General features: G+C 32.7%; 2 protein-coding genes across 2 annotated transcripts in view; one reads left to right on the plus strand and one right to left on the minus strand.

Moving 5' to 3' along the window:
- Window positions 1-6,317: 6,317 nt before the first annotated feature.
- LOTGIDRAFT_56067 (hypothetical protein) lies at window positions 6,318-8,987 on the minus strand (the record flags this gene model as incomplete). Its single annotated transcript, XM_009062165.1, has 4 exons — window positions 6,318-6,671; window positions 7,067-7,174; window positions 7,825-8,064; window positions 8,907-8,987. Coding segments are annotated over 4 exons (783 nt in total), but the record flags the coding sequence as incomplete, so codon positions are not given.
- A 1,744-nt stretch (window positions 8,988-10,731) lies between these two features.
- LOTGIDRAFT_125461 (hypothetical protein) overlaps window positions 10,732-11,465 on the plus strand; it is a gene marked incomplete at both ends in the record, with an annotated part of 8,247 nt that continues 7,513 nt past the window's right edge. Inside the window, one exon of the mRNA XM_009062285.1 lies at window positions 10,732-10,835. Within this exon, the coding sequence (XP_009060533.1) occupies window positions 10,732-10,835 (104 nt within the window). The remainder of the gene's footprint in view (window positions 10,836-11,465) is intronic.

An 11,465-nucleotide genomic window follows, 5' to 3' on the forward strand; every position in this document is an offset into this window, starting at 1 on the left:
TGTGCGTTAAACATATGCGTTATGTTTCTTTTGACGCACGAACTTCTAGACAGATGGATGCTTTGGTGCATAAAAAAGACAGGGAATCCCCACAAAATACGTCACATTTGGGAGATCTACGCGCGGAAAGGCGTTCGGATGCGTCAAAGATAGTGGATCACAGCCATATACGCCCGCCACGGCATGCGGATGGTAAAAACGAATCACCCATTTTAAGTTTCATCAAAATCGTTTGAAAAGTAAGAGAGTAATAGCATATTCAAGATTTTGGGGCAAGGGCAATAACTCTGCTTCTAACGGTCGAAAATAGCTCAAATTCGAACTTGATCTTCGTTTTATGAACATGTATACACATACTGAATTTCGTTTGATTCCATCAAAAAATCTAGTTTTTAGAGCGTTTACAAGCAAATGTTGACGGATGAACGGACGGACGGGGGTGCCGACAATATACGTCCACATAGAGAGATATGGGCCTATAAAAATCGCTACACCCGGCGATTATTTTTTTTTGACGCATGACGGAGACCATTTGACGGATACCGCTTCCGCATATATGGAATCATACCCTCCTAAACCAACCATTTCGATTTTTAACGCAAGGCGGATGACGCACGACGGATCCGCATGACGCGTATGGAATCTTAGCTTTAGTTTAAAGGTCAATTTCATGAGTAACCAACTTAGCAAAATGCGTCCCCTATTTTCGTGTAAATTGTTTTAACTATAGCCCATAGATAAGTCGAGAAAAACAGGTTGTATGGATACCCAGTGGTATAATTATCATTTCTTAGTATTTATCTTTAATAATAATTCATTATAACTAATGACAATTCTTTCAGAACAATGATTTGAAGAAAAAAAAATAGTGACTGAAAATAAGATAAGTAAAACGTTAAGAGTTTATTGCTACATTTCATTGAAACAACATAATATGGCCTACATTTTGTTCCATAGAATTTTTCTGGCGACATGGAATCCGCTAGTTTGTCTTCACTGGAATATATTCCAGCAGACGACACGAATTCCAATTACAGCTGGGGATTATAAGAAAATTTGGCCGATTAAACATTTTGACATTTGGTAGCCTAATAACTGAAATTCGCCATTTTATATGTTAGAAATATATCATAAATTTAAAACGAAAGGAAATATTTTGTAGATTGAGGTTGTAAAGATTTAAATGCGCTAGTCACGCGAGGTACATATAAATTATTTATCATTTCCAGAAATAGGTTACGTGAATGTATATTTCTTCGTGGCACATAAAGATACCTCTTGATTGCTTGATTGGTAGTAAGGCTATAGATATAAATCTAATAAAACCCACAAATGTAATACATTTAAAGGCAATAAGCCAAAATATTTATGATATCTGGAATAAAATGAGGATTCTGGCAGATTTATAGTCAGTTTTATAGGAATCTGTTGCAGAATTATTGTGTACGTATATGGAACTAGTTGCTAAGTTGGTGTTGAATTTCATTTAAATGAACTTGGTAAAAACTTCACCAGGCAATGTACCATGTAAGTTTGCTTAGGCAAGGGAGGTAACGCCAACTGAGCCACAAAAATTTTCCAAGATATCAAAGGGCAAAATCCTAACAGGTAGTGGAGGAGTCAACATCCCGGGGAAAAAAGCTAGTAAAAAATGTCTCACTTTATGATTTTCATTCACTCAACTGCACTTGTCAATATTAATTTATTGTACAATGGTCTAAGAATATTACATACAATATTATATGAATTTTATACAATTGGAAATAATCATTAGTATTGTATACATTAAATAAATAGTCTTAACAAATAGCTTCTTTAAAAACTTCACTAAAGCTTTGATAACATTGTGGTAAAAATATCATAAGATGAACTTAAAATTATAATATATCATGCAACACAACAAATGCAAAATGTGAGATGGCGCACAGCATTCACATACACAGGACTCAATAAAGCCTTAGAAATATAAATTATAAATTTTGTGAATTCTATGTATGATTCAATGATACATCTGGATGATAATTAAAGAGAATATTTATTATGCTTAATTCAGTCATATAAAATCTCATTCTCTACGCTAAACCCTTTATCTATTCAACTATTCAAAGCCTAATAATTCTTTTAATCCATTAGGTTTTATTTATTATTTGGGGATCAAAATTATTTCATGATCTGTCTGTGGTAAGTATTATATGGTATCACAGAATAACAATGATGTAAGGTGTTGAACATCAGCAAAACAAGTAGAAGAAAAACTAATAATAGACTCAAAATGCCATTATCCTGTAAATCAATAATTAATAATTTTTCCAATAAAACTGGGTAAAAAAATTGATCAATTTTACCTCATTTTGAATCTACAAAGAAATGTAAACATTTTGTCAAAAATAGGGAGAGCATGAGATGGTTGTAAATTTGTGAAAATAGTCTGATCATAATGAAACAAAACTAAACTGAAAACAATCTATCAAAAATTATAGAGTGAAGACTGAGAACAAACCAAATTTTGATAGACGGAACAATGGCAAGTGTGATTTCAATAAATAGTTTCATATCAAGGGCATAATAAATAGGCCTAGTCAGTTTTATATAGCATTACTATGTAAATCTTATTGATCAATGACTTTCATATTGCCATAAATTACAAGCTACACAAACATTAATTTTGTACATATAAAAAAACAATAACACAAAGAAAATGGAACAAATCGATTGTTTTATTAAAGATTTATAAATGAAACACATAGGGGTAAAATTTAAGAAAGGGGATGTGCCATGTAAGCTGTTTGGATTCTCCTATATTGTATTCTGAAGGCAGAATTAAATGGTAAAAATTGTTTTCGTCAAAGTTATCACCATATTTAACAATACTCCTGCTGTACAGAAAAATAATGTTAACAAATGAATAAGAGCTGTATAAAAATTTTTATAATTTTTAATTCCAACATGATCTGAGAACACGATTTTGTATGAACTCATAATAATCCTATATTTCTTAACATTTCTTAATTATTTAACTCATTCCACAACATTTGTTAATTTCCTACACAGCCCCATTTACTAAAGATTAAAATAATTAACCAAAGAAAAATATTGCACAGTTATAAAGTAAGTCCAGCATAGTAAGTTAAGTAAAGTAAGTACAAGTATCAACATAACAACTGTATACGTCTGTGGAAAACATTAGTTCATGTTCTGGCTACCAGAATTTAGAACAAAATTTATAATTTCTCTAAGGAAAAAAAAAAAGCTTAACAGTGATGTTATAATATTTCTATATCACTCTACAGCTGATGTATTAAGCACTATTATTGTAATTTTTCGTTATTATTATATAATATTTCATTCAAGTTAAGAAAGGTACTATGAAACAAAAAGTATGAAAATTGTTTGTGCCAAATTAACCAAGTGTATGAAAGGGACAGGTTCAGAATTTATGGGTTGATTTTGGTCTTGAATATATGTATGAAAATCGCATAATTCCATAAAATTTACCTCAAACTAGGAATTTCACTGTCTATTTCTATATGTCTTTCCTATATATCAGAGTATCTAGAAAAGACGAGTCGTCACGGATAATTCTAGACATCTTTGAAGACTAAAATTTCAACGGCGAGTTGTGAATACTATTACTGATAAGATTTGCTAAATGAATCCCTTTCTGAGACAAAAGTAAAATTGGTCGAACAGATGGCAAACCTATCCCTTTAAATTGGTCAAAGAACAGGTCATCAGGTTAAGGCAAAGGTTATTCATATGAAGAAATAAGAAGGGAGTTGTTAGACGCTAACTGGAGTGGTAGAGTAGAAATAAAAGCTATTACAGGTATGGAATGAAGGTTTGATCTAATTGGGAATTCATAAAATAATAAGAGACTTTTGAATTTCTCATAAAATATGACAAATTTTTTAGGTTATAAATTACTAGTATCTTAAAAATAGGTAGTCAGCAGATCATAATAGTTGATATCATACAGTAACCTATATATAAACTGGGCAGAAGAGTTGTAAATCAATGAAAATACAGAATAATTGTATGAAAAATAGTTGGACTTGTGTATAATCATCTAGCCATTATATTCACACTTAATCATTGGTTTTTATACTTTTTATATAAGCTTAATGTAACTTATTGAACTCTGATGGAAGAGATGATGAACATGTAACCAATAATCTCCTCAACGTTTAAACAGGGAGATAACTCTAACAGGAATCCGTTTATCTACAAACAAAATATAGATAATGAAATACACAGATTAAAGATATTGATTAACCTGTTATAAACCATATCATATTATATCAGAATATCATTTCAGAAATGAAAAATATGCTCAACTGAAAAAATAATTTGAAAAATAATTTAAACCTAATAGAAAAACTGTAACTTTCAATCCATTTGACAAATATAATTTAAAGCATGTACGTGTATGTATGTAATAGCTAACTTTATGAAAAATGTTGTCTCAATATTGAACAGCCATCACCTAACTATAATTCTGATCCATTGAGAGCTAGACCTTGAAATAAGAAAATAAAAATGCCACATTGAATTGGTCTGTAACACCTGCTGAAAATGTGACATATACAATGGATATTCATTCATTTCTAATGGTTATACTTAGATATACCTACTTAAGTGACTCAGGGTAGAAATATGGAATAGTAGGTGACAATGAGTCAATGCATGCATAGCAATTTACATTTATTAACCAATAAAGGTAATTATATGGGAAATTGAAATTGTAGGCCTACATATTTCATGAACAGATAGTACGTATAACATTTATAATGAAAAATTTAGAGAGAAAAATAATCGTTATACCAGAAATTTCATGTTGTAAAAAAAATCAGTTTAGAACAAAAAGATTTTGAAAACAAGAAACTTAAATCAATGGTATATAACAAAGGGATTAACTTGAACAAAGAGCATAACAGATAAATACACACCATTTCACAAACTCAATCTTACTGCAATTGTTATTTGCTTCAGAAGCTCAAGCCATGCCACTCGATAGACTTAAGTTAAGAAAGTTTTGGATTGTCTATTACATGTCAATTATCTAGTATGGTCAATAAAAGTATCTTAACTTGATTGTGGTTTTGGTTTTCCAAACTGGTTTCTTAAATCAAATTTAATGGCCAAACAAGTCTCATTGACGCCATTTTGATTAATAGCATAGATAATAATGTATTTAGTATGAAAATCAATTCACACTCAGTCATGTTACCTTGACACAAGACTACGTAACTTACATAAATGTCTAATCTTTACCAGTTTATAGAGCTAAATCTTACTAGATAGAAGGGTAGGAAGGACAGTGACAACACTGTTTCTACAGGGACAGTCTGTAATATTTGAAAGGAACAAAGACTTGAATCCTAGAATGTAGTCATCTTCTCTAACTTTTCTATCTAATTGTAGACAGATTGGTTGTAACTTGTAGGTGATTAATCAAACAAAAAGACTATACTTTTCAGAGAAAAAAGCTTGAAAATGAAAATCACTTTAACAGTAACATGACTGTCACTAATTGTTTTTCTGGTTAAGAAAAGTCTAAAATATTGCTGCACTACAGCCTATTGATTGCACTTAAAATAATGTAAAATAAAAAAACAATGGTGCACTAACTATTTAGCATTCACTATAAGTTTACCAGTGTTTCTAATAGGGGAAGCATCACGAGAGCTTGTTCGAGATCCAGTTGGAGTAGACTGTCCACCAACAATATTGACAGGAATTTGAACTGATTTTGGTGAAGACATTCGACTAGGTTCTGCTCCAGAAACTGTTATTTTGTCCTTAGAAATAGTGATACCAACTTTTGGAGGTGGTGTTGGCTTGCTTCCTGGTGACCCATAAGCTAAAACAGGCTTGTTTGGGGGTAATGGAGGGGGAGTTCCCCTTCCTGGAGCCACAGTTTTTCTTGGAGAACTTCCACCAGGAACTTGAACAGAGATTTTGTTGCCAGATTGGGCCACTACAGTGACAGGGGTTACATTGCCTTGAGAACCAGGATTATCCACACCTCTGTTGCTTCCTGTCTGGTCGGAAGAGGTAGCAGACAATTGGGGTGACAACCGACGACTGGTTGATTGAACAGATTGAGAAACAGAACGCGTGTCTAACACCGGTTTAGTGTTTTTAGGAGTAGGTCTATTACCAGATATTGGAGACACAACACGGTTAGGAACAACACTTGACTTCATTTCGATGCTTTGTATGGAGTCTCTAGAGGCTGATCTCTCTAGCACATTTTGTAATTGCATTGTCAATGACTCTATTTGTTTATTCATCATTTCTATTGTTAAAGCTTGTTCTTTATTTTTGGCTTCCTCATGCGCTAAGCGATTTTTTAATTGTTCACGCTCAATGTCGAATTCACTTAATTGTTTTTCCATCACAGCTTCCAACTTCATGGATTTTGAAGCTTCTTGAGATCCACCTTGAACCAAACTCTTAATATGATCTTTATCATCTTTCATAAGATTTTCAAGTTCATTAGACTTTTGTTGATCATGGGCTATCTTATCAAGAATTTGTTTACGTTCTTTTAATAACATTATAGCTACATGTTTTTGTTTAGCTGAATTTGCACGTTCTTCTTCCAAACTTGCCAAAGTCTTCTTCAAATCCTTTTCTAACTTTTTCACTTGTCCTTTCTCAAAATCAATCTGAAAGACATTAAAAAAGAAAAATGTATCATTGGTGTAAGAATGAAGCAAATTTTCCATTGATATAACCCAGAGTTGTTACACAGATATTTTATAATGCTTGGAATATCTATTTCTCCCTCAATAGTGAAAGTAACTTAAATAGATAAATAGTGTGAAACCATGCTTGTTAATATTTAGGAACACAAAAATGTGCATGCATTGATGATATTTTGATCTGATAATGGAACACTGCTTGTGACACACTTAAGCTAAGATTCCATACACATGTCATGCGGATACGTCATGTGTCAAATATGATTCCTTATGTGTGTTAAACGTATGAGTTATCTTTCTTTTGACGCACAGACTTCTAGACAGATGGATGCTTTGGTGCATAAAAAAATTATAAATACTTCTTGTTTGAGGCGTTCTCTTTCTTTCTCTAACATGTATGTAACATCATCTCCCTGAGCAGTATCTTGTGCATGTTTTCGTTTTTCATCTTCTAGTTCTGCACACATCTAAACAATGGAAAATATTGTTAAATGCTGTAAAATGCTCATTTGATAAAATACAAAATGGGCTAAAAACAAAAAGGAGTGATATTGAGGCCTATCAATAGGTTGTTTTAACCCCAAGATTGACATTTACCTATTATCTATTTTGTTGATCATGATTCATTGAGTTTACCAATTCATTTTAGGACTTTACACCATAAAAGATAGCTTGCCAGGCAAGGTAACATACGCTCACTGGCAGCTGTAAGAAATGATAAAACAGTCTTTAGTGACTAAAGTATGAATTTTCTCATATTTAAGAAATTTAATAATAATATCAATAACCCAAATACATCAAATTATCGCCTCAATATACAAGATCACACCATGTTTCATTAAAATCAATTGAAAATTGTAGTCTCTAATGTGTTCACATACAAATTTTGACGCGTTTTGCCTAAGTCAAGGGCAATAACTAAAAAACCTTTCATCGAAAGATCGTCAAATTGGAACTTGACCAAGATCTCATCAATATAAATGATTACACCAAATTTCATTAAAATCAGTTGAAAACTGTAGTCTCTATTGTGAAAGAAATGTTGACGGACCGACGGACAGGGGCGACGGCAATATACGTCCACATTTCCATGTGGGCGTATAAAAATGTAATTTACCTTATGGACCCTTTTTTCAGAATTAACAAGTTGTTCTCTCATCTTCAGCTGTGCTTTGCGTTGAGTAGCTATTAAATTTTCCAATTGAGCTAACTGGTTATCATACATAGCTTTAATTGCTGGTTCATCAAATGCATTGTCTTTTGTATTATCAGAATCACGCTGTAATGCCATAAAAGGATCTCCCAGTCCAAAACGCCCATACTTAGCTTGATAATAAAGTTGCTTGGATTTTTCGGCCTGTCAAAAAGTAACATATATTATTTATTAAAAACAAAAAAACAACTTCAATAATAAACTTCAAACTTTCACCTTGTTTTTACAAAGCTACAGAAATTGTAGCATAGAATAGGATGATTTGGGAATTCCCATTTTGACATCATTTTCGTGCAAATGCACTGGCTGGCCGTCAATTGATGCGGCTATAGATATTTTGCTACCGGTCATGTCTTTAAACGCATCAGCTTATGTGAAAAGCACAGTGGTCTCGACAACGAGGCCTTTTAAGATATATTGAAACAAGTTGCAGTCTGAAATAGAATTAAAAGCCCTCCATATTCTGAATAAGATCATTTCATATTAATGGAATCAATTGAAACGTGAACTTGTCTAAACTCGCCATCTCCACTTCCTTTTTGTCCCTTCCGAATGTATAAAATTTACTCCCAAAAACATATTGTACATGGTTAAATGCAGAATTGAATCATCTTTTTATTGATATTATTCTGTCACGGTTACAGCAACCTACACAAGACAAAAATGGCTGTTCATTGACAATTGACGGCCAGACTATCTTTAGACAGGGAAACTCCCAGATGTGACATCAGCTCAAATCCTCCTATACAATTTGGTCTGTGTTTTAAAGCCATTAAAGTCAATATATGAGATCTGTGAGAGTTCGATATATAATACAATTGTATTAGATTGCAATATATACCATTTTATTGAATTCCAAGATAAAACTTTTCAATTTAACCTTTGTTTGTCAATGCTTATAAAATTTCTGAATTTATCCATTATCTTTTTGTTATTTCTATTTGAGTTTTTTATTTATTTGTCTATCTCAATTAAATAATACTTACTCTTAAAGCAGCAACTGTAATGTCTCTTGCTTGTAATTCACCTTCAAAATAACTCAACAGTCTCAATAAATCAGATTTACTCCAATCAGGATTTGGCTGTCTCTACAGGATAAATATATTACAAACTTTAATAATACAGTTTGAAATTATGAGTGTCAAGTTGATCACACATAGTCATAAATATATTTACTGTTGAATAAATCATTATCTATTGACTATTATCTTAAACAGATTGCAATGTTGTCATTTTCACTAGTAATTTCTGAGGGGAAAAGAAAAAAAGAAGGAACTAGGATGACAGCCTAGGCTCAAGTGGACCCTTTCTACTATCTGCTACTTGACATAACCATTTGGCATTGATTATTCCATTTACAGCTGAGTCAACTGGGATAATGGGGAAAGGTGGCTTATTCACAGTAACTGGACTTTCACACATTGAATGACATTAGAACACACAATGACACCAAGCATATGAATTTAGGTCTCCAAAGCTCTCACTGATTTAATTCCCTCAAAACTTTGAGTTTGAAGGTTGCTTTGAAGTCACAGCTTGATCTGATTTCCCATTACCTTTTCATTCAGAATGCATTTGCTATGGTATGTTACAAATTTTATTAGAAACTTGTACTAATAATGTAATGGTTTGTGGCTTCAAGAAAATCACCCTCAACAAGTTTGGCCTTTTTGTTGTAATAATTGCAAGAAATATGACCAAAATAGTTAATTCATCGCATGAAAGTTAACTATTATTGCTAGAGTTTTAAAACTTGGTCAAAAAATTTGGCTACACAAGTACGATATTGCTACGGCAAACTTTTCAACTGTTCTGTTTTAGTTTCTAACTAAGTCGTCGAATGAAATTAATTGGAATCTTGTTTTTAATATAACCAAAATATAAATATAACGAATGATAAATTGTCCTATTCATATTGAAGAATTTTATTTCGTTATGATAGATCTAGGCTAAAAAAAATTTCATCAGAAAATCCTCTTAGAATTAGATTCATTGATTCTTAAACTTAAGAGTTTCTGGTGGCTTTTTCAAGCAAATAAAATGCATGTCTAGGGTTCATAACTTAAGCTTATTGAAATTTCTGCACTAACAGTCCAAGAAAGTTTTAATTTGCCTACCTTGAGAGTGCTAGATTGAAGTTTTTCATTGGGATCAAATGTTGGTGCCGACGGTTTGACATTCCTCGACGCCATTTTGATTTTTAGACAGTTCTTCGAGAACTTTTAACCAGCCATTTTCACATGAAGATCTTTCTTAACAATGTTGAATTACTGCATCAACTAAAAAGAATCATTAACATTCGTACTTCTTTAAAGCACCACAATCATCAACCTGGCAATGTTATAAAGTAAGATGGAATAAATCTTCATTGTTATTGGAAAATCTGAGAATCCATCTTTTACTTGACATGGCTGATTCTGTTTAACATTTAGGTGCGATCGGGATAATTCTTTTGGGCTATATATAAAATCCGTTGCTGATAAAGAATGTTGCTTATTTCCAATATTGTTTTATTAAAGAGAAAAGCATTTTCGTAATTTTCCTAATAACACAATTACATGTATAGTCTAAAATACAAAATACTAAGTCTCCTTTACTGTCTAAGCGTTAGAATTGAAATGATATTATTGGAAGAGCTACAAATATTTCATCGGCAAGGGTACCTGTTGCAAAGATGGGAAATACATGACGTCATACTTAAAAGGTCAGCGTCTGACCCGACCTAGTCTTGGTTTTCCAGTCCCATCTCATATGCGAAAATGACTTTGCTGACAACAAGAGTTACTTGATAATCGAACAACACTGTCAATAATGGCGTCTGAAACGGAGCCGATTTATTGTTTATGCAAAAAACCTTACGATGAAACCCTTTTCATGATAGAATGTGACGTATGCAAAGATTGGTTTCATGGCAGGTAGGTTTCTTCAACAGAAAATGGCAAGTCCAATGTTTTTTAAGTCTAAGTAACGTTACAATCAGTTAGGGAAGCATAAGTAGGTCAATCCATCTGTCCTCATTTTTACACTACAGACTACAGACCAACAACAACGTTGGTGACATTGAATTTTTTTTTCTGTGTGATGTGTGGTGAATAGAATCAATGTGTTCAAATTTCATGTTCCTTTTTAAAACCAGTCTTTAGCAAAGAGTGGTTGCCATTGGTAGGTAGGTAGGTAGGTAGATGACAAGTTAACGTTCGCTTCCAGCGGATGCTGATATCGCAAACTAGGTAGTTGTTGGTAGTCGTAGTAGTTGGTAGTTAGATTGGATCAAATTGGATGATTCGGTGTTGTTGGTTTGGTTGTTGATTCTTCGTTAGATCTGCTCGGGTCGAATGACATGGCGGTGAAACTCGGCCCTGGATGGTGTGGCGTGAGTTACTCGGTCTCCTTCATTCTTCCAAACTCGTTCTGATCATGGTATTTCTTGTTGATTGGTAGTCGAATGGTAGTCGTTGGTTTGGTTTGGTTAGATTATCTGTTATCTGTTGGAAAACTCGAAGACCTAAAAAAAAAAGAAAAAAAAAAAAGAAAGGAGAAAAAGA

This window comes from Lottia gigantea (assembly GCF_000327385.1).
Source record: "Lottia gigantea unplaced genomic scaffold LOTGIsca_50, whole genome shotgun sequence".
NCBI classification, from domain to species: domain Eukaryota; kingdom Metazoa; phylum Mollusca; class Gastropoda; family Lottiidae; genus Lottia; species Lottia gigantea.